We start from the raw sequence: 22,463 nt of genomic DNA, 5'->3' as shown, positions 1-22,463 counted from the left end.
TCAATAACAAATGGACAACATGTGGAGTTGGTTGAAACCTGTAACTCGGTGTCAAAGACTATTAATGTCGTGTTTTTATAGCCGTTTAATAAAAGAGCATTTCTGTCCTCTCAGGACATCAGATGCTCAGATGTTATCAGATGTCAGACGGTGTGTCGTTGAGTTCCTCACAGATTGAGACGTGTTCATTTGAACCTCTTGTGTTGTTTCAGGTGAACTTGTGCTTCGACCAGTTCGTCTACAAGCTGGCGGATCAGATCTTTGCCTACTACAAGATCCTAGCAGGAAGGTGACATGGCTTTTCTTTTAAATAAATGTCTGTTAAGCATCTATTACTGAAGGAGGTCACACGGTGCTGTATCGTTTATCTCAGAGTTACAACCTTTGTGTCTGTGGCAACATTCCTGAGGAGGGGAGAGAGGAGAGGAGAGAGGAGAGGAGAGGAGAGAGAGGAGGAGAGGAGAGGAGAGAGGGGAGGAGAGAGGGGAAGGGAGGAGAGGAGGAGAGGAGAGAGGGGAGGAGAGGAGAGAGGAGAGGAGAGAGGGGAAGGGAGGAGAGAGAGGAGGAGAGGAGAGGAGAGAGGGGAGGAGAGAGGGGAAGGGAGGAGAGGAGGAGAGGAGAGGAGAGAGGGGAGGAGAGGGGGAGAGAGGGGAGGGAAGGAGAGAGGAGAGAGGGGAGGAGAGGAGGGGAGAGGAGAGGAGAGAGGGGAGGAGAGGAGAGAGGGGAGGAGGAGAGGAGGAGAGGGGAGAGAGGAGAGGGGAGAAAGGGGAGGAGGAGAGGGGAGAGGAGAGGAGGAGGGGAGAGGAGAGGAGGAGGGGAGAGGAGAGGAGAGGAGAGAGGGGAGGAGAGGGGAGGAGAGGGGAGAGAGGGGAGGAGAGAGGAGAGAGGGGAGGAGAGAGGAGAGAGGGGAGGAGAGGCTGGAACATGTCAATAGTTTAATCTTTATAACACGTAGAGACTTCACATTGGTAACACTTGTGGCAACATGTTGGATATATAGATTCCATTGTTTGCCGATCTTTTTTTAATGCTTTATGTCATCATAACTGTTATTCTCACTGAAGACATGTTCTAGTTTTCTCTACTTCTAGTCATGATGGTTCTGGTTCATTGAGGAGCAGAACTTTATACTACAGAGAAAAACGTCCCGAACCTGCTCTGCTGTTTGCTGGTTGAGCTCATCCATTCCTCCGTGTACCAGTGACTGAACTCTTCCTCTCTTTCTGTGAATCTCTCAGTCTTCTGCTGGACAAACGTCTGAGGACCGACTGTAAGAACCAAGGGGCCAACATCCCCTGGCCGGCCTCCAACCGCTACGAGACGCTGCTGAAGCAGCGCCACGTCCAGGTACACAACAACAACAACAACAACAACAACAACAACAACACACCGAGCTGCTCTCTCTCGCCTCCGCCTCCACGCTGTGTCTCACTAATGCCTTTGTGGATCTCAGCTTCTAGGCCGCTCCATCGACCTGAACAGACTCATCACTCAGAGGATTTCCGCCGCCCTCTACAAGTCTCTGGAGCTCGCCATCAACCGCTTCGAGAGCGAGGACCTCACCTCCATCATGGTGCGCTTCACTTCTATCTTTCTTAGAATGGATAACATCCTTGCTGTTGTTTTCTATGTGCCGTTGTGGACTGTTTTTAATCTGTGTGGTCAAAAGGAGCTGGAAGGTCTCCTGGACATCAACCGCATGACGCACAAGCTCCTCAGTAAGTTCCTGACCCTGGACAGCATGGACGCCATGTTCCGGGAGGCCAACCACAACGTGTCGGCCCCGTACGGACGGATCACCCTGCACGTCTTCTGGGAGCTCAACTACGACTTCCTGCCCAACTACTGCTACAACGGCTCCACCAACAGGTGTGTGTGTGCACGCACGCACGCTATAACCCCTGATGTTGGTTTCTAATGAATCTCTTATCGGATGTTTCCAGGTTCGTGCGCACCGTCCTGCCGTTCTCTCAGGAGTTCCAGAGGGACAAGCAGCCCAACGCTCAGCCCCAGTACCTGTACGGGTCAAAGGTCAGGACGCTTTGTTTTGTTGGATGTACGTTCTGGTTTTCTGTCATTTTGACGGACAGGTTGTAAAGATAAAAGATCCGATGTTCAGACACCGTTTTAGTTTTGGAAATGATTCCAACTGTCTTGTATTATAATTTCAGCTTTCAACTGACGCGTGTGCGTGAATCTTTGATACACAGAACAAGATAGATTGTGTCTCTATAAAGGATCTAAGGGAGTGGAAAGAAAAGACGCCATTATTCATTTTCCATTATAAACCTGAATATGTATGTATGTATGTGTGTGTGTGTGTATATATGTATATATATATATATACATATATATATGTATATATATATATATATATATATATATATATATACATATATATATGTATATATATATATATATATATACATATATATACATATATATATGTATATATATATAGAGTCTTGGTGAGTCAGGAGCTCCGTTAGTGTGTTTAGTCTTCTCCACGACACCTTCAGGGCTCCGTAGAGTCCCATCAGCGGATGAAGAAGCTCGGGGGCAGAAACAATGCTACGATGACCTCAATCCGGTTGATTCACACTGGCTCGCTGCCAGACAGCTTAGCGAGTGTCCTCATCTCATGGTCCTGGGTAATTATGTGGCCGGCGGTCTGCGTGGACAGGAGGGGGGGGGGGCTGCATGATGTCCTCACTGGTGCGTCTGGGAGCGTACAGGCGCCCGGATCCGGACATGTCCCGGCGGGCGGAGTTGAGGGCGACCCGGCAGCCGTCGGGGACGGAGCACACGGTGCGGAGGCACCCCCACAGCAGGATGCCGGCGATGACCAGCAGCAGGACGCAGCAGGTCAGCCACACGCCCATGGCGAGCTCCCAGCCCGTCCGGTCGTGACCCTCGCCGCTGTCGCTCGGCGTGCTGAACAGTTGGCACTGGTCTCGCACCGGATTGGCCGCCTGGCACGTCACACACAGGAAGTAGGCGGTCTGCGGGAGCAGGTTGGCCAGGTGCGTGCTGGTCTGGCTGACGGGGATGCGCTCCTCGTGCATGAAGCTCTTGCGCTTGTAGCCCATCATCAGGTTGTTCCAGTTGGGGTCGTACATGACGCTGTAGAAGGTGTCCAGGCAGCCGGGGGACGACGGCCAGCTCACTCGGGCCGAGGTGGAGGACACGTTGTAGACCGCGACCCCCATGATGCAAGGCGGTTCCTGGTCCTCCGTCTGTCAGCTGGTTGCTCAGGTCTTTGTGTTCTCACGGTGGGGAACTGAACTGGAGGAGAGAGACAGACACACAGTTAGACACTGAGGAGTCCATCTCTCTCAACTTGTCCTTTTCACAGTGAAAATAGCAGTTTGTCAGCGTTTGGTGTTTTTGATCACAGCACCTTAATAAAGATGTCATGGCCGCCGGCCCGTCGCACAAAAAGCATAACGAGTGAAAGAAGAATATGGGAGGATAATGAGCATCGTATGAAGGATAATCTGAGTGCAGGGAGACGCAGCCAACGCACAGATGTTCAGCGTAGTGACAGAATGCAGAGGCTGCTGCAGGACGACACCCACGGCTCACCGCTAATGGTAACAAGTAGCAAAACTCACAGAATACAGAACTATAGCACGGAAACATGTCGGGGGGGGAGACGATATGAGACCGTCTGCTGACAGAAGATTTAATCTGCAGTGATGAAATATATTTAGTTTGCATGGAACCAAAGTAATTAAACTGGACTAGTGCTCAACAAGGCACCTTCAAAGAACACAGTATGTTTAAATAAACATTTATTTAATAATATTTAAGAAGTAACTGTGAAGGCGCTTCTGTCTTATAGTAAAATACATCTTTTCACGTGAGCAATTTTATGAAGAGAATAATTGGAAGCGTGACTTACCAGAGAAACGCAGCCGGCACGTGTTGAACGTACCGATGTGTGGCTTCAGAGGGACGTCCTCTACGCTGCTACGCTTCTATTCCAGACCGCTGTCTTTGTCTCCGCTGTGTCTTTGTCTCGCTGCCTCACAGCGAGTGTATCTGGATTAGAGCGACGGGAGAGAGAGCTGAAATCTCTCGCTGTGGATTTGAGAGAATCGTGCGTTATGTAGAAACAGTCACGCGTCCAAATGTGTCATTGTAGATATAAAAACAATAATCCTTAAAAATAATAATAATATTGTTTCAATCATATTTTTATTGTTTCCTTCACAGACATCCAAAAAGGGCATTCCAATGAGTTTTACAGATTTATACACACACACATACTAAATAAACAAATACACACATTTAATACAATAAAGAATATGTAAATAAATAAACAATATGAAAATAAATTAATTCAAACATAAATGCATAACAATATGTAAATAAAAAAAAAATATGTGAATAAAAAATACTATTTAAATCAACAAATATTATTTAAATAAACATTTTAAATAAATATATAATATGTAAAGATAACGATAAATAACTAAAAACACAAAAACCTGCAGGTACAAATAAAACATTACATACATTAAAATAAAAAATAATACACACATGCAAACCCTGTAAACATTCACAGTAAAGAAACTATTTTCTTCCATAATCCTGAAATTCTGTTGTTGCATCCATTTGTTTACTCAATCAAGTCACAGTCGTTTATGTGATCTTTCCGTTATAAGTAAAATAAAACATTATAATAATGATATGATAATAATAATGATATGATAATGATATGATAATAATAATATGATAGCGGGGTAGAGGAGGAGGCTGAATTGTCCAGCTGGTCCGTCCGTCTGTCTGAACAGCTGCTGACCTGATTGTCTGAGGATGCTCATGCTCCCCAGAGGATGACTCCTCGTGTTGTTCCCATTGAGCGCATGTTTACGAGCACACAAAAACACAAAGATGTAAATCCAGCAGGCAGACTACTGCCCTCAGGAGAAGATCACACCAGGCTGGTTCCACTGGCGGCTGGTCAATAGAGCGCGCGACAACACATCAAATAAAATTAATAATAATAATAATAAACTATACAAATTGTCAATATTTGTGTTTTTGAAATATGGAATCACTCAGTAATATGTGTAAAATATGATATCTGCGGTAAATATATGCTTTTCCTGCGCGTCCTCTCCGCGGTCTCAGCAGCTCTGGGGCGCTGGAGAAACTGCCCAAAAGAGGCGGGTCTATGAAGCAGTTTAGCCAATTGCTGGTTAAAGATATAAATGTGTGACATACAATTTAGCCAATCAGCGTCCTCAAATAGATTCAGCTGCGCGTTCCCGTCCGGACGAGTCTCTACAGGCGAGCGCGAGCATATTGAAAAAAAACTCATCAGTCCGATCGGCTGCAGCGTCCAATCACATGACTGATGAACAATGAGGGGGCGTGTCGGCCGTTAAAACTTCCTGGAAGTCTGTTCTCGTGGGTCCTCGCTCACGGCTCCTCAGAGATCCCTCCTCCCTCCTCTCTCCTCTCTCCTCAGAGCAGAAATAAGAGCTTTGGGACGGCCGTCAATATGGCGGCGCAGAACAACTTCAAGCGAACCGGAAGTTGAGGAAATGACAAATAAGAGACTTGGGATGTACCCCAGGAGGACTACAAGTGAGTGTGCGCGGACTCACCTGATCTTCCGCGCATTGATCCGATGACACGCTGCTCGGTCAGCTCGCGCTCTGCGGTCAACACAGCTTATTTGTAAACATTAAACACGTGGACAGAAACTAAAAAGTAAAGTTCAGAGGATTAAAAGAGAAGCTAGACTCTCCTCTTCTCCTCTTCTCTGTGGATCTACGTTCATCTCCAAACCTCAGGTCTCCCACCTGTTCCAATCAGCCACTAAGACACGCCCCCTTTAGAAAACATAGCTTTGCAAGCAGGTAGGCCCCGCCCCCAGCCTGACAGCCGATATGTATATAAATATATATATATAAATAATTGTGTGTGTTTTATATTATACAGAATATTATTATATGATATATATATGTTATATGATATACATTATTATATTATTATATGATGTATATTATTATATTATAGTGAATATTATTATATTATATACATTATTATATTATAGTGAATATTATTATATGATGTATATTATTATATTATAGTGAATATTATTATATGATATACATTATTATATTAAACAGAATATTATTATATGATGTATATTATTATATTATAGTGATTATTATATGATATACATTATTATATTAAACAGAATATTATTATATGATATATACATTATTATATTATACTGAGACTATAATAAGATGTCCTGACGTGTTTATCAAAGTGTTATTTTCTGCTTTTTTTCATGTTGGATTAAAGGTTAAATATTTAACTGTAAAGTAGTAACACGTGTTTGATACCTTAATGTTTCTGCATTAAATCATTCTGGGATGTTTGCTGAGATTGATTGGATGTGGCTCAGCCCTACAGAGAACATGTTCCACCAGCTCCACAGGCTGGTTCCCAGTAAACTCAGTTTATTACTCTCCTCTTCTCTCTCCAACACATCTGGAGCGCCTCCTGGTGGTGGCTGGTGGTTTAGGAAGAACCGGGTTTCATGTGCAGCAAAGTTGTTTTCAATGAGAGAAGCATTTTAAACGTCAAACGTTATTGAAACCGGTTCAAAGATTCATCAATTCAGGACACGTTGAGAAAACAAGTGTGATAGAAACGTTTAAAAAGTGATGCTGTGACAGATGCATGTAATGAAATGTGTTGGGGGGGGGGGGGGGGGGGTAAGACTACTACTAATATGAATAATGATAATAATGCATCTTATCTGTAGAGAGCTTGAAGTTGAACAAGAAGTTCTAAGAAGTTCATTTCTAATCTGAGAAATGAACCAAAGAGAAATGTTCATCCCCCGTCTCTCCTCTGTCCTGCAGACCTTGAACCTGGCGTACAGCAGCATCTTCAGCACCTACAGGAACTTCGTGGGCCCCCCCCACATCAAGGTCATGTGCCGGCTGCTGGGCTACCAGGGCATCGCCGTGGTGATGGAGGAGCTGCTGAAGGTGGTCAAAAGCCTGGTGAGTATTACAGTAAGGCGTGTTCCAACCTCAAAGAGCACGTCTTCTTCAAACTAGAGAGGAGAGAGAGGAGAGGAGGAGAGAGGAAAGAGGAGAAGAGAGGAGGAGAGGAAAGAGGAGAAGAGAAGGGAGAGGAGAGGAGGAGAGGAGAGAGGAGAGGAGAGGAGAGGAGAGAGGAAAGGAGAGAAGAGAGGAGGAGAGGAGAGAGGAAAGAGGAAAGAGGAGAAGAGAGGAGGAGAGGAGAGAGGAAAGAGGAAAGAGGAGAAGAGAGGAGAAGAGAAGGGAGAGGAGAGAGGAGAGGAGAGGGGAGAGGAGAGGGGAGAGGAGAGAGGAGAGGAGAGAGGAGAGGAGAGAGGAGAGGAGAGAGGAGAGGAGAGAGGAGAGGAGAGAGGAGAGGAGAGAGGAGAGGAGGAGAGAGGAGAGGAGGAGAGAGGAGAGGAGAGGAGACGAGGAGAGGAGGAGAGAGGAGAGGAGAGGAGAGAGGAGGAGAGAGGAGAGGAGAGAGGAAAGGAGAGGAGGAGAGAGGAGAGGAGAGGAGAGGAGAGGAGAGAAGAGAGGAGGAAAGAGGAAAGAGGAGAAGAGAGGAGGAGAGGAGAGAGGAAAGAGGAGAAGAGAGGAGGAGAGGAGAGAGGAGAAGAGAGAGAGGAGAGGAGAGAGAGGAGAGGAGAGAGGAGAGGAGGAGGAGAGAGGAGAGGGGAGAGGAGAGAGGAGAGGAGAGAGGAGAGGAGAGAGGAGAGGGGAGAGGAGAGAGGAGAGGAGAGGAGAGGAGAGGAGAGAGGAGAGGAGAGAGGAGAGGAGAGAGGAGAGGAGAGAGGAGAGGGGAGAGGAGAGAGGAGAGGAGAGAGGAAAGGAGAGAGGAGAGGAGAGAGGAGAGGAGGAGAGAGGAGAGGAGAGGAGACGAGGAGAGGAGGAGAGAGGAGAGGAGAGGAGAGAGGAAAGGAGAGGAGGAGAGAGGAGAGGAGAGGAGAGGAGAGAGGAAAGAGGAAAGAGGAGAAGAGAGGAGGAGAGGAGAGAGGAAAGAGGAGAAGAGAGGAGGAGAGGAGAGAGGAGAAGAGAGAGAGGAGAGGAGAGAGAGGAGAGGAGAGAGGAGAGGAGGAGGAGAGAGGAGAGGAGAGAGGAGAGGAGAGAGGAAAGGAGAGAGGAAAGGAGAGGAGGAGAGAGGAGAGGAGAGGAGAGAGGAAAGGAGAGGAGACAGAGGAGAGGAGAGAGAGGAGAGAGAGGAGAGGAGGGAGAGAGAGGAGAGAGAGAGGAGAGGAGGAGGGAGAGAGAGGAGAGAGAGAGGAGAGGAGAGGAGAGGAGAGAGGAAAGGAGAGAGGAAAGGAGAGAGAGGAGGAGGGAGAGAGAGGAGGAGGAGAGAGAGAGGAGAGGAGGAGAGGAGGAGAGAGAGGAGAGGAGGAGAGAGAGAGGAGAGAGAGAGGAGAGAGGGAGGAGAGAGAGAGGAGAGGAGGAGAGGAGAAGAGAGGAGAGAGGAAGGGAGAGGAGGAGAGAGGAGGAGAAGAGAGGAGGAGAGGAGAGAGGAGAGGAGAAGAGAGGAGGAGAGAGGAGAGGAGGAGAGAGGAGAGGAGAGAGGAAAGGAGAGGAGAGGAGAGGGGAGAGGAGAGAGGAAAGGAGAGGAGAGAGGAGGGAGAGGAGGAGAGAGAGAGGAGAGGAGGAGAAGAGAGGAGGAGAGGAGAGAGGAGAGGAGAAGAGAGGAGGAGAGAGGAAAGAGGAGAAGAGAAGGGAGAGGAGAGAGGAGAGAGGAGAGGAGAGAGGAAAGGAGAGGAGGAGAGAGGAGAGGAGAGAGGAAAGGAGAGGAGAGGAGACAGAGGAGAGGAGAGGAGAGAGGAGAGGAGGAGAGAGAGGAGAGAGAGAGAGGAGGAGGGAGAGAGAGGAGAGGAGAGAGAGAGGAGAGGAGGAGGGAGAGAGGAGAGGAGAGAGAGAGGAGAGGAGGAGGGAGAGAGAGGAGAGAGAGGAGAGGAGAGAGGAAAGGAGAGGAGAGGAGAGGAGACAGAGGAGAGGAGACAGAGGAGAGGAGACAGAGAGGAGGAGGAGAGAGAGAGGAGGAGAGAGAGAGGAGAGGAGGAGGAGAGAGAGGAGAGGAGAGGAGGAGAGAGAGGAGAGAGGAGAGGAGGGAGAGAGGAGAGGAGGAGGAGAGGAGGAGAGAGAGGAGAGGAGGGAGAGAGGAGAGGAGAGGAGGAGAGAGAGGAGAGGAGGGAGAGAGGAGAGGAGGAGAGAGGAGAGGAGGGAGAGAGGAGAGAGGAGAGAGAGGAGAGAGGAGAGGAGGGAGAGAGGAGAGGAGGAGAGAGAGAGGAGAGGAGGGAGAGAGGAGAGGAGGAGAGAGAGAGGAGAGAGGGAGAGAGAGGAGAGGAGGGAGGAGAGAGAGGAGGAGAGAGAGAGGAGAGGAGGAGGAGAGAGAGGAGAGAGGAGAGAGAGGAGAGAGGAGAGGAGAGGAGAGGAGGAGAGAGAGGAGAGGAGGAGAGAGAGGAGAGGAGGGAGAGAGGAGAGGAGGAGAGAGAGGAGAGGAGGGAGAGAGAGAGGAGGAGAGAGAGGAGAGGAGGGAGAGAGGAGGAGAGAGAGGAGAGAGGAGGAGGAGAGAGAGGAGAGAGGAGGGAGAGAGAGGAGAGGAGGAGAGAGGAGAGAGAGAGGAGAGAGGAAAGAAGAGAAGGGAGAGGAGAGAGGAGAGGATGAGAGAGGAGAGAGGAGAGGAGGAGAGGAGAGAGAGGAGGAGAGAGGAGAGGAGAGGGGAGGGGAGAGGAGAAGAGAGGAGAGAGGAGAGAAGAGAGGAGAGAGGAGAGGAGAGAGAGGAGAGGAGGAGAGAGAGAGAGGAGAGGAGAGGAGAGAGAGGAGAAGGAGGGGAGGAGAGAGAGGAGGAGAGAGAGGAGGAGAGAGGAGGAGAGAGGAGGAGAGAGGAGAGAGGAGAGGAGAGGAGGAGAAGAGGGGAGAAGAGAGGAGAGAGGTTGTAAATATGTGAACAGTTTAATAGATATATAACGCGTAGAGCGTACATTATTGTCTAACATTAGGAGCACTTGTGGACACTTGGAAACATGTTGAATATATCGATTCTATTGTTTGCCAATATTTGTGCACTAAAGACATGTTCTCGTTCTGCTTCTAGTCCTGATGGTTCTGGTTCTATAGAGATGAAGGACTTGATGTTAAAGAGAGAAATGTAACGGGAGCATAAAGCTGCTTAGTGTTCAGAGGGTTAACAGAACAAAGGGATCTTTTGTTTACATGCTTTCATCTTAATTATCATTGATATTATTATTATTATTATTATTGATGAGCCGTGAAGCTGCTGCTCATTGCTCTCCGTCTCTGCTGCAGCTTCAGGGAACCATCATGCAGTACGTGAAGACTCTGATGGAGGTGATGCCCAAGATCTGCAGACTGCCCCGCCACGAGTACGGCTCCCCAGGTACCGACCAATCAATGATCAGAGTCATTAGAGCAGGCAGAAGGTTCTGTACTTTACACTTTATTACACTTTATTACATTAACTTTAATCTTAAATGATTAAAATGATTCTCTTCTACATCTTTTAAAGGTGGAATAAGAAACTGCACAAAACAGTTACAGCTAGCCAACTCAGATCACAGGAAGCTCAATGTTTATTAAAGACAAAATGTTTTCAAATATCACTTTGAGTTGAATATCGTGTCGCTGCGGGGACGTTGTGGCCGACACGTCGTCTTCTATCGACTGAACATAGAATATATGATCAGAGGAACCAGCTGAGCTAACGTTAACGTAGAATAAATGAGTTTACCTGCACTAATACCGGGCCCAGCCGTGACTCTGTCCTTTGTTTCCAGGTATCCTGGAGTTCTTCCACCACCAGCTGAAGGACATCGTTGAGTACGCTGAGCTGAAGACGGTGTGTTTCCAGAACCTGAGGGAGGTCGGCAACGCCATGCTGTTCTGTCTGCTGAGCGAGCAGAGTCTGGTACGCTTCTGATCAACGCAGACCTGCTTCACGTCCTCATTTCTCTCTTTAATTCCACCTGACGGTCTTCTGATAAGAACCAGGATGGATCTGATGTTCATCAGGAGGACTTTCACTTCATTGTAAACGTGTGTTCACTCGTTCACGCGTCGCTGTGTTCTTTCTCTCAGTCACAGGAAGAAGTCTGTGACTTGCTTCACGCTGCACCTTTTCAGAACATCCTTCCAAGAGTCCACGTCAAAGGTGAGAACGTCGAGTTTGTTCTTCCGGTGGACACGTCTGGCTGAGCAGTTTAAACAGCAGCTGTGTCGACGGCATCATTTAATACTGTAACACGTGTTCAGATGCTTTCTGCAAAGCTTCCACCGTGTTTAGAGAAGAGTGACAGAGTGAACGGGTGAAAGAAGTGCAAACGTCCCGTTGTGTTTACAGTTCAACCATCAAGAGATGAACAGTTTCTTTAAAGTAGAACGAGTGTGGAAGTTCATGCTTAACCTTAAACAGCAGTCTGCTCAAACAGTCAGCTGGGGAAGACGACGGCATGAGGTGGAGAACGATTCACAAATGTATGGTTGCATTCTTTAAAGTGATTTAGTGACATCTAGTGGTGAAGTAACAGATTACATCTCACCGCTCACTCCTCCCTTCACAAGCGTGTACAGAACTACGGTGGCCTTCAGGTGACACAATGTGAAAGTCTGTGTTTGGTTTGACCTTTCTGGGCTTCTGTAGAAACATGGCGGACTCTGCTTCAGCTCCCTATGTAGATATGAAGGACTCGTTCTAAAGGTGCGTTCACACCAAACGTAGATTACAGTAGATTACAGACAAAGTCTATGAACAGACTCGCTGAGACTGGAGTGACGCAAACTGGCGGTGATGGCGCGGCGTGATTCGTGTGAGTTGAAATTTTTCAACTTCAGCAAAAAAAAATGCCGTGGCGCTGCAGCGCGATAGCCTATCAGCGTTGAGATGCTCCTCCTGTCATCAGTGACGTCCTGCTGTTGAATCAGGAAACGCATCCTGTATCCGTCTGTGTTCACCAGAGCTCCACGATGCCTCATGTGAGTGGAGACCAGACTGTGTGTAGAAACCAGACGGTACAAACAATGAATAGACGCCGTATTTACGCTGAGATGACGTTATGTTGAGTGTTGATGGAGCTGCTACAGTGTTAGCTTAGCCTTTTTTTTACAAATCTGCATCATTACGTAGTTATTTTGTGCGTGCGTGGTCCCAGAGGAGGACGCTACTGTTAACAATAATATAAATTATCTGCAGACTCATCCTGTGTTGTCTCCTCACTGTGTGCAGAGGGAGAACGTCTGGACGCCAAGATGAAGCGCCTGGAGACCAAATACACGGCGCTGCATCTGGTTCCACTGATAGAACGTCTCGGTACTCCACAGGTACGGTCCCATCTCCACACTCACTGAGTCCGTGAGGGTTTAGTTCTGTTGGGCTGTCAGATCCTCGAGTGTTTGAGTCTCTCTCCGAACACTTTCTGGAAGTCTGCATTTCTACAGACTTTGCTCAAGGCAATTACCCACAATTCATAGCAATGAAAATAAAAAGGTAAACACGGCCATCCTAAACTGTAATTCAAAAACAGTGAAGTCAGGCTCCATGTTAAAGTAACGTAGCTCAGCTGTTCATGTGATGCTTTTAATGTTCTGGAGCATGACATCATAGAGGAATTACCACGCTAGCTAACTAGCTAACTAGCTAACTAGCCAGCTGCTAAATAAGTAAAATTGAACAACTTAATTCATCCACAGCTTCTTGTCACAGCGTAGGAAAGCACATCGCTATCAACAGATAATCATCACCAACCACAGACTGAATGTAAGTGGACGAAGTAACGACCACTGTAAGGCCTCCAGTTCAGCGTTTTGTCCGTCGCCATCTTGGTTTTTTTGCCACCAGTGAACAGGAAGTGACCATATGTGGACTGAGGAGGAGTGACGTAGAGACGCCGTATACGTCTCTGGTAGAGACCTGTCAATCACCGTGTAGCCCCGCCCTAAAGCATCCCCTGCTTTATGGTCTGTTTGACTCTAAATGGACCATAATGTACTAAATGAACATCATGCTGTATTGAAGAAGACTTGAAACTAGAGATTGAGACCATAAACTCATGTTTACAATGTTTACTGAGGTAATAAATCAAGAGAGAAGTAGAGTCATTTTCTCATAGACTTCTATACAACCAGAGGAGTCGCCCCCTGGTGGACACGAGAGAGAATGCAGCTTTAAGAGACTTCATCAACAATGAATCGTCTCACTTCTCTTTCAGCAAATTGCGATCGCTCGTGAGGGCGACCTTCTGACCAAAGAGCGTCTGTGCTGTGGTCTGTCGATGTTCGAGGTCATCCTCACACGGGTCAGAGGCTTCCTGGACGACCCCATCTGGCGCGGACCGCTGCCCAGCAACGGAGTGATGCACGTGGACGAGTGCGTGGAGTTCCACCGTCTCTGGAGCGCCATGCAGTTTGTTTACTGCATCCCAGTGGGGGCCCACGAGTTCACAGTGGAGTGAGTGCAGCAGTAAACACACACACACACACACATCTGCAGAACATGTGATTTAACCCTCTGAGCCCCAAAACCCACCAGCGGGATGGAAAAGTATGTTATATTTTAAACAATCGCCAAAACTACACCGTTCCTCAGAGGAGAGGATGAAGAAATGTAAATAGTTCAATGAATATAACACGTAGAGCCTCCAGTGTTATTCTGCACTAAAGACATGTTCTAGTTCTCTCTACTTCTAGTCATGATGGTTCTGGTTCTATGGAGATGAAGAACTTTAGACCACAGAGAGAAAACGCCCTGAAACAGTTTTATCTTCAGAGGGTTTAAGTCTTTACTCGATGCCCCCCCCCCGTCTGTAACTCGTCTGTAACTCGTCTGTAACCCGCTCCGTGTTCTCAGGCAGTGCTTTGGAGACGGCCTCCACTGGGCCGGCTGCATGATCATCTCTCTGCTGGGGCAGCACAGACGCTTCGACATCCTGGACTTCAGCTACCACCTTCTGAAGGTGCAGAAACACGACGGCAAGGACGAGGTCATCAAGAGCGTGGTGAGTTGGGGTCGAATGATGTCGTATTGCTTTGACCTTTTCAGCCATTTGTTTTAAATTTCATCATAAAACTGAGGACTGTTTTTCTTCAGCCGTCTCATTATTTTTTAAAGTTTATTATAGAAGCTGAGGTCCAACTTAAAAATACTCCATGATCATCTCATCGAATGGCGAGATCTCGCTTTATTTATGCTTCCGTTTCCTTTCAGCCTCTGAAGAAGATGGTCGACAGAATCCGCAAATTCCAAATCATCAACAACGAGGTCTTCTCCATCCTCAACAAGTACCTGAAGTCTGGAGACGGAGAGAACATGCCGGTGGAACACGTGCGATGCTTCCAGCCACCGATACACCAGTCGCTCGCCAGCAGCTGAGGCGGCAGCAGCGAGACGGTTCCAAACACTGTCGTCATTACCAGTCGACCCATGAGATTCCTGCTCCAGCAGCACCGGGCCACATTTCTGTCAGGATTATTGTTTTTTTTGTATTCACTTGTGCCTTATCAGATATGAATAGATATTTCCCCTTTTTTGGATGAACTATTCTTTGTTTTATACTTGCAGAGAGCTCTAGACGAGGAGGTGAAATTAGTTTTATTAGAAGTATTTAAGGGTTTGCAGTGGTGGGATCATATTAAAGGTGACGGGAACTTGTTTTAAGTATTTTCTATATAGTCAAACGTGCATGCTCATAATCATTTTAAAGGAAGATGAAAAGTAACAACGCTCGTACTCGTGTTAAGCATTTATTCACTGTGCCTTGTTTTAATCATTTTAATTCAATAAATATGTAACAAATCTGTTGGTTTCATCTCGAGAGCTTCTCATGTAAACGCTACGAAACAAAAGTTCAGAACGACTTCCAACAAAAATTGTTTTTTACTTTCAAGTATCACGAAAACTCAAAATCATAGTGACCGTCAGCAGGACCTGATATAGAATATATATTAAAACCTTTATCGTGTTGATTTATAGAAAGTAAGTCAGTGCATGAAGATGCATGTACATATAACAAAACTTTTCTTTTTAAAAAACAAACTCATATTTACAGCGCTACAGAGGAATTAAGTTCTAGCTGATGACCAGTCTGAGAGAAGTAAGGCAAATCAAAACGTTAGTACAATCCGCTGGTCCGAGTCCTCGGCTGATTGTCTTGTCGAGTCAGTAGGCAGCTGAGAGAAGTCAATGATCCAACGAGGACGTCATGGCCCCGTTCCTCCTGGAGACGCTCTCAAAAGGCAGACCCATCTCGCGGTCCTCCACGTCCTCGCTGGTCAACAGGTCGTAGTGGGACGCCGTGCCGTTGGCGGCGGGAGACGCCCGCTCGTCCTTCCTCATGGACACGGCGAGCGCCGCCAGGCTGACGCTGACGTCCTTGAAGGCGTGCAGCAGGAAGATGCCCACGATGATGGTGAGGAAGCCGCTCAGCGTGCCGATGATGTCGTCGGCGCCCATGTGGCCCCACTCCTTGAACAGGATGGCGGAGCAGGTGAGCACGGACGTGGTGAAGAACACGTAGTAGATGGGCGTCACCAGCGAGGTGTTGAATATGTCCAGGGCCTTGTTCAGGTAGTTGATCTGCGTGCTCACGCAGGCCACCAGGCCCAGGAGCAGGATCCACGCCAGCGGGTTCCTCGCCACGCTCTTACCGGCGATCGCCTCCTTGATGGCGATGCCCAGCCCTTTGACGCAGGACACCGACAGGGCGCCGATCACTGAGCAGATGGTGATGTAGACAAGGATGTTGGTCTGACCGTGACGGGGACCCACGACGAAGATGAAGATCAGCGCCACGATGATCACGAGGGTGGCGAAGACGAAAAACCCTGAGAGAGAAAAGAGGGAGTGAAGGGTTCACTCATTTCATATCTCAATCATCAACAACGGCTCGTCTTCGATGGTTTGAAGTGTGGTTGTATTCTGTACTTATTCATCGTCTGTTTATTACTTACAGGAAACAAACACACTACTGTCTCTTTAAATCATGCACAGCACGCTTCATTCCAACATGTTATGAAGCGTGATTCAGAGGTAAACTTTGGTGAAACACTGATTGGTTCCGTACCCGGGTCCACCAGCTTCTTGGCCATGTGGTCCAGGCTGCTGATCTCCTCCTCCTGAGGAGCGTGGATCACCATGGTGGTGGAGCCCAGGATGCTGAGCAGACAGCCCAGCTTCCCGTGCAAGTTCAAGCGCTCCGTCAGGAAGTAGGAGGACAGCACGGCGCTGCAGAGACGCGTTCACAGGAAGTTAGAAGTTATTCAAATGAAGTTGGTTAGTTAGAAGAGGTGCAGCGAGTCGTCCGTACCTGACCAGCACGCTGAGCGCTCCCAGTGGGGTCACCAGGGTCGCCGGAGCAAAGGCGTAGGCTGCGAAGTTGGCTGCTTCACCCGCTCCCACTATCAGGATTAAGACTCATGAAGTTAGACTCATGGTAGAGGTAAACACTGAAACACTGTCTGAAGCTGAAGTGTGCTGCAACAGCACTCAGTAAAGGTGCTCCAGTGTACACATGGGTTTAGTTCTTTGCAGGTCAAAAGAAATCCGGGAGTCTGAAAGTCTCTGATATGGTTTAACAGCGTTTTAAATAATAGTTTAGATACTAAAACACAAGTTGCATAATAACAATGTTATATTATAAAAGGTCTTCACTAGATTACTTACTTGATAGTAAACCAGCCCACCAGAGCCACTCCTTCAGATATGCATGACCACCCTGACCTGAAGAAAACACCCGAGTTATGAAAACGTCAGGAAGCTGCAGGCCAAGTGAGCAAACATTTACCATCATAAACAAAAAGCATCAAAGTGTAAACTTCTAAGAGAAATAAAAACAGAAAACCTTCCTTTTACAAATGAAATGAATGAAAGTGGAAGTAAAGCATTCAAGTGAGTTAAGATGAAGAAGAACCGGGCCGGGCAGCCGTGTCGTGCTTTACCTGCCCGCATGGAGCCCTTCCTGGCCAGCCGCAGGAGTCCTTTCTTCTTGAGGATGAAACTTCCTCCGATGAAGATGCTGGAGCTGACGGCCAACCCCAGACCGACGTAGAAGTCGTACTTGCCCCGGTCCTCAGCCATAGTGAGGCTGGATGTGTCGTTGCGGTGGTCCGTCACATTTACCAGCAAACAGCGATGATCACCGACGGTACAGTTCTGACCCGACACCTGAGAAACACACAGACTGCTGAGGAATGAGTGAGTCTCAGTCTGGCTTTGGTTCATTAACACAGAACATTGTGCAACTCTGCAGCTCGGTCAACATTACATGTGAAGACAGAAGAATTGAGGGTGTGATGCTCCACTGAGGTTTATGTGACGGAACTACAATCAACCAGTTTACGAGCGGTTCACAGAGAAACCGAAGGAACTTGAAAACTGGGACAGACGGACAAAATGTATTAAAATAACTCTTAATAATACAATTCAAATCAAGATAAAAAGTGAAAATATAAGGCAACATAAGACGGAAAATACCACGCACTCTATAAGAACATGAAAATATAATGAATAAAACGCAAAATTTAAGATGGAAACTATAACTCACAAGACGGTAAAATAAAAAACAAGATAAAAATGAAAATATAATGAATAAAACGTATAACTTAAAATAAAACTAATTTGATGAAAAAATTAAATTAAGTCATATAATGAATAAAATGAATAACGTACGGTGGAAAATAACAGCCACTTGATAATAAAATACAAATTAAATTAAAAATATGCTTAAAACTCATAACACAAGAAAGCGTCTCAGGCCTGAATCATAAACGTCACAGCTCGTTCAAAGCTAACGTGAAGTTTATACGCTTCCTTTGTAGCTTAGCTCCAGAAGCTACATGGGTAATGACTTCCGTAGCCTTGGGGCGTAATTTACAAAGCTGCTGGGAACCTCCAATAAACCAGCAGCAGACTCCCCGTTTGTTAACTACCCGTCTATTACATGTCACTACATTATCACCCAGTGAAATCAGCACCATGGCGGCACCACTGCGTTACATTTTAATCAGTTTAACGGCATTTAAATGCGAGGATATCTCTCGTTAGCTTGCATTAGCGTGACGGCTAGCTGGCTGGCAGGCTAGCTAGCTAAAGTCAGTTAGCGTTAAAACACGAATAATGCGGATATCCGGTTTGCTTGCTAGGTTTTGAGAATAAGTCTTAATAGAGAGTTTTAATACCTGTTCAAAAGGGTGGCGGTCGGTTTACCCAACGAGAACTAACGTGTTAGCAGCTGGAGGTGAGCTAATAGCTAGCCTACTTCCGGGTTCTAATAGCTAGCCTACTTCCGGGTTCTGTGGCTAACCGTCGCATAGCTACCCGCGAGCTTCTTCTTCACGACTGCCGCACTGCGAGCTTCTTCTTCTGCTTATCAAAAGGAGCTGTGACCGCTGAACTGTGGGAGTCCTCCAGCAGGTTGAAGTCCACAAACCACAGAGGTAGTAACACACCGGAAGTGGAGACAAAGTCGAGTCTTTATCGTGTTTATTGTTTTATTGTAGTCATTCTACACTTTACGTTATCTTAAAGTACAACTCAGCATGATTTCATATCCGTGTTTATTTATTATTATAGTATTTATAATACAAACTATAGCGTCAGAACGACCGAAATGAGTGGGAAATTAAACTCATTAATGTATTGATGTACATTAAATTAATGTAAGTTTTATTTATTTTTGTATTTTTTATGTTATTTTGTTTTTCAAACCACATTTAAAAAACGTGGAACAGTGGACCAGCTCTTTACCCTCGCTAGACTACTGGAGGCGTGAAGCGACGTCTGTTTCTGATGAAGGAGGATCAGATGATCACAGCTGATCAGCTGTCAGTCGGCTTTAACAGCTGGAGAGACTTTTGATAAGTTTGTGTGTGTTCACATGATCACTGTACTTAATAACAGTAATTAATAATACTGATAACTAATAAAGACACACAGTAATCACCACTGTAGAGGTGTTTCTCTCTGTAGTCTGTTAACAAACTGTCCTGTGTTCTGTTTATAAGCTCAGGATCCATTTCTACCGGTGGAATGCGATCGTCTTATTTATGAATTATTTGCGTCTGTACGTTTTGAAATTCAGATTATGACGTCGATATTAAATAATATTTATTTTAATTAATATACGTTTTATTTATTTATTTTTAATTATTTATATATATATATGGCATATATATATATATATATATACATTTAAAAATGTTATTTATTGAAATTGTTTTTTTTTAACGTTTACATTTTTTTAAATTTAAAAAATAATAATTCAAACCACATTTAAAATTAAAAAATAAACTCTGAACATATTACTATATTACTTTTTCGACATGTGCAATATTTGATATTATTAATTTATTAACGATTTCATTTTCGTTAATTTACTTCTTATTTTTCTGCTTTTATGGTTATTATATTTGGCACTTAGGGTTAGTATTACTTGTATACACTTTGTATTTAATTTCATTTAATTTTGTGTTTTATTTGTATGTTTTAATCTCTGGCACAATCGTTTTCTTTATGATTTGGTTTGTCATTATTAAACAATAAAGAAAGTCTGTAAACATGTTTATAATGTAGATCAATAATCTAAATCACATGAATAACACGTTGGACAGATTCATACCCAGATAAGATAAGACAAGTTAAGTTTAAGCTCGTCCGTGAGTCTTTGTTAATCTTCTGAAGTTACTCAATGATTGAGAAACACTGAAGAAGTCAAAGTGAGTCTGATTCTGCTGAAAGGACAGAAACACAATTATTAACCAGCGAACAATGTGTTTAAGCCTCTTTGCAGCTTTTAACAATATATAAATATGTGAAGTTCCCTCAGTGTTCTCTTTAACATCTATGAGAAGTGACGATCAGAGTTTAATTCATGATTATTTATTAAATTAAAGACAGAATGATTAAAGAATAAAAAGGTTTTATTTTTGGTGATATTCTTGAGTTACACAGTAACTAAGAAATGTTCCATAAGAAACTGAAAGCATTCAAGTCAAATGTTCAGTGAAACAAGGTGACTTTATTAATATTATGAATATTATTGTTATGATTATTATGCATGTATTCATATTACCGTAATTATTATACTTATATATATATATCATTTGCTCAGTCTTTCGGCCCTTTGCACCAATAAAGAATGCCTGAAGATAAACACATGAAACAAGTTATTAAACACACAGTTTGCTCATTTAAACTGCTGTTTGGAGACATGAGGTATAAACCTGTTCTGATAAAAGTCAGTGTGTAAACATGAAGTCCTCTTCATCAGTGCGTCTTCTTCTTGGTCCTCCATGTGATGGAAGCCTCCTGAGAGATGCGCAGCAACACGACGGCGACGCTCACCGTGGTCAGACCGCTCAGCATGGCCACGCCGTCGGCCGCCGTCAGCGCCGTCCACTCCCTGAAGAGCAGCGCCGAGGACACGATCACGCTGCACGTGAACGCCACGTAGTACACGGCCTCGAACACGTTGGAGCTGAAGCTCTGCAGGGCCTTGTTGATGAAGAAGAACTGGAGGAGGACGCTGACGGCCAGCGTCACCAGTAAACCCAGGAACAGAGGCAGAGCTCCGGTGCCGCTGCTCCCCGGGTCGGACCCGAACACGTCCGGCGCCACCAGGCCGAGTCCTTTGCTGCTGGGGATGGTGAAGCTGCCCAAGAGGGAGCATATGGCCACGTAGACCAGGATGTTGGAGGATCCGTGAGCCGGAGCGATCCACACGATCAGGACCACCAGCAGCAGGACCACCAGGAGGGCGTATGCCACAAACACTGCAGGAGGAAGATAGATAGACAGACAGTTACTTTATTAAATTACTTCATGTTGGATTTATTCAAAAATCAGAACCAGAAACGGTTTATCGCCAAGTTTGCACAAGCAGTGAAATTGACTGATTGGTGCGTGAGAATAAACAGAGTGCAATAGTGTAAAACATCGTTTAAAGTAAAAAATATGAAGATTTACAATATAATATGATAAGAAACAATATAAGAGCATGTTTAAAATCAATAATATTTCATAAAAAGTGAAGTAAAAGAGTCGTGTTCCTCCTCTATAACAGTCACCTGGGTCTGACAGCCTGTCCTCCAGCTCCAGTCTGGATGTCACAGCCTGGGCTTTAGGGGCGTGAATGATGAGCACCACGGAGCCACAGCAGCACAACACACAGCCGAGCTTCCCCACCATGTTCAAATGCTCCCTGAGGATCAGAGACGCCAGCACGGCCCTGCAGCACAACAACAGGGAGGCTATGATGGAGTCCTGAGAGGAGCTCAGGTCTGGTGCTAAGTATAGATGTGAAATATTACAGTGTCTCTATGAGAGTAAAGCATTTCATTATGGCTTAATGTCACATAAATACATAGACCAGAACGACTCTCAGCACCACAATATTTAAAGTCACTACGAGGAACTTTAACTTTGTGTTGGTTCTGTCGCCCCCCTGTGGACTAAAGTGGTAGTGTCTCTGAGCACCAGACTCTCTTTAGAAAACCTCTCATTCTACTGCAGCAGGGTCTGACAGTCTGACCCTCTCAGTCCTGGTTCTGGTTCTCCCGTGCCTCCCTTCCCTCCAGCGGGTCTCTGCTGGAGTCTGAGCTGAAGGAGGTTCTGGTGAACCTGCATGAGTTCATCTGGTTTCACCAGAATCCGACCCGGTGGCTTCGATGACGAGCATTAAGAGTAACTCTATAGAAACAGACCATCTTCTCTCTGATGGTCTCTTTACTGATGGAGGTCTGATAGAGGATCAGGACTACACTGAGACTGGTTCATATAGAGGATCAGGACTACACTGAGACTGGTTCATATAGAGGATCAGGACTACACTGAGACTGGTTCATATAGAGGACCGGGGCTAGACTGAGACTGGTTCATATAGAGACTCACCCAAACAACACTCCGAGGGCTCCTAGTGGGGTGACGATCACAGCGGGGGCCACGTTGTACGCCAGGAAATTCCCAATTTGACCAACGATCACTGATGAGGTCATTGACAGGTGAGTCACGATGTGTTCTGGTGTTAGTGAGGGGAGGCCTCATGTGCAGTCTAGTTATTACTGGAAATGTTCAAACGAACACTTACATTTAATTTAGACTTCAAGTTTTAGATATCTGGAAACACATGTTCTACCTCTGACCAATAAGAATACAGTCTGACTATCGGAGAAATGTTTAAAGGATATTTAAAATATGACTGTTAACCATTTCTGTTTTAAAATGGCGTCCAATGCAACGACAAATGCATTGTGGGTATCTGTTATGACATTTTAACTATTTATTTTATATTTTCATTCTAATCTGAAATAAGAGTTTTTCCTCATAACAATTATATTGTAGATATCCAGAATGATTATTTTAGAAAAAATCAATTGTAGATCTTTGAAATGTTTTTTTTTGGACAAAGAGTTGTATTCCAG

At 45.6% G+C, this 22,463-nt stretch overlaps 4 protein-coding genes and 1 long non-coding RNA gene across 9 annotated transcripts in view; 2 read left to right on the top strand and 3 right to left on the bottom strand.

Annotated features, from left to right (window-relative positions):
* The window catches only part of cyfip1 (cytoplasmic FMR1 interacting protein 1), a 44,257-nt gene extending 29,411 nt beyond the window's left edge, over nt 1–14,846 (top strand). For both annotated transcript variants that reach the window (XM_076081493.1, XM_076081492.1), the window contains exons 19-31: nt 213–289; nt 1,239–1,347; nt 1,454–1,573; nt 1,670–1,869; nt 1,944–2,031; nt 6,894–7,037; nt 10,347–10,437; nt 10,835–10,965; nt 11,136–11,208; nt 12,280–12,374; nt 13,262–13,500; nt 13,900–14,047; nt 14,257–14,846. In XM_076081493.1, coding sequence (XP_075937608.1) covers nt 213–289; nt 1,239–1,347; nt 1,454–1,573; nt 1,670–1,869; nt 1,944–2,031; nt 6,894–7,037; nt 10,347–10,437; nt 10,835–10,965; nt 11,136–11,208; nt 12,280–12,374; nt 13,262–13,500; nt 13,900–14,047; nt 14,257–14,421 — 1,680 coding nt within the window. In that variant the 3' untranslated portion in view covers nt 14,422–14,846. The remainder of the gene's footprint in view (nt 1–212; nt 290–1,238; nt 1,348–1,453; nt 1,574–1,669; nt 1,870–1,943; nt 2,032–6,893; nt 7,038–10,346; nt 10,438–10,834; nt 10,966–11,135; nt 11,209–12,279; nt 12,375–13,261; nt 13,501–13,899; nt 14,048–14,256) is intronic.
* Nucleotides 2,640–3,209, bottom strand: fndc9 (fibronectin type III domain containing 9). Its single transcript, XM_076081557.1, has one exon. The coding sequence runs from the start codon at nt 3,207–3,209 to the stop codon at nt 2,640–2,642; it is 570 nt and encodes a 189-aa protein (XP_075937672.1).
* nipa2 (NIPA magnesium transporter 2) lies at nt 14,780–18,419 on the bottom strand. Of its 4 annotated transcripts, none has more exons than XM_076081497.1 (6): nt 18,225–18,419; nt 16,986–17,230; nt 16,711–16,767; nt 16,355–16,445; nt 16,112–16,272; nt 14,780–15,872 (listed from the first exon to the last, which is right to left on the bottom strand). In XM_076081497.1, the coding sequence occupies exons 2-6, from the start codon at nt 17,122–17,124 to the stop codon at nt 15,229–15,231; spliced, it is 1,092 nt and encodes a 363-aa protein (XP_075937612.1). In that variant the 5' UTR covers nt 17,125–17,230; nt 18,225–18,419; the 3' UTR covers nt 14,780–15,228. The 4 variants fall into 4 exon arrangements, with proteins under 4 accessions (XP_075937612.1, XP_075937610.1, XP_075937611.1 ...); XM_076081495.1 differs by having other exon boundaries at nt 16,986–17,227; XM_076081496.1 differs by having other exon boundaries at nt 16,986–17,211.
* On the top strand, nt 18,004–19,605 carry LOC142938237 (uncharacterized). The gene is made up of 2 exons (XR_012949544.1): nt 18,004–18,482; nt 18,777–19,605. It is a non-coding gene; the product is annotated as an uncharacterized LOC142938237 (long non-coding RNA).
* Nucleotides 19,606–19,907: 302 nt separating this feature from the next.
* Nucleotides 19,908–22,463, bottom strand: part of nipa1 (NIPA magnesium transporter 1) — a 3,642-nt gene continuing 1,086 nt past the window's right edge. Inside the window, exons 3-5 of the mRNA XM_076081499.1 lie at nt 21,934–22,024; nt 21,111–21,271; nt 19,908–20,816 (exon numbers count right to left, since the gene is read on the bottom strand). Of these exons, the coding sequence (XP_075937614.1) occupies nt 20,311–20,816; nt 21,111–21,271; nt 21,934–22,024 (758 nt within the window). The 3' untranslated portion in view covers nt 19,908–20,310. The remainder of the gene's footprint in view (nt 20,817–21,110; nt 21,272–21,933; nt 22,025–22,463) is intronic.

This window comes from Anarhichas minor, unplaced genomic scaffold (genome assembly GCF_050575085.1).
Source record: "Anarhichas minor isolate MPS153535 unplaced genomic scaffold, ASM5057508v1 ptg000081l, whole genome shotgun sequence".
NCBI lineage: Eukaryota > Metazoa > Chordata > Actinopteri > Perciformes > Anarhichadidae > Anarhichas > Anarhichas minor.
This window is presented reverse-complemented; position numbering and strand designations above follow the sequence as displayed.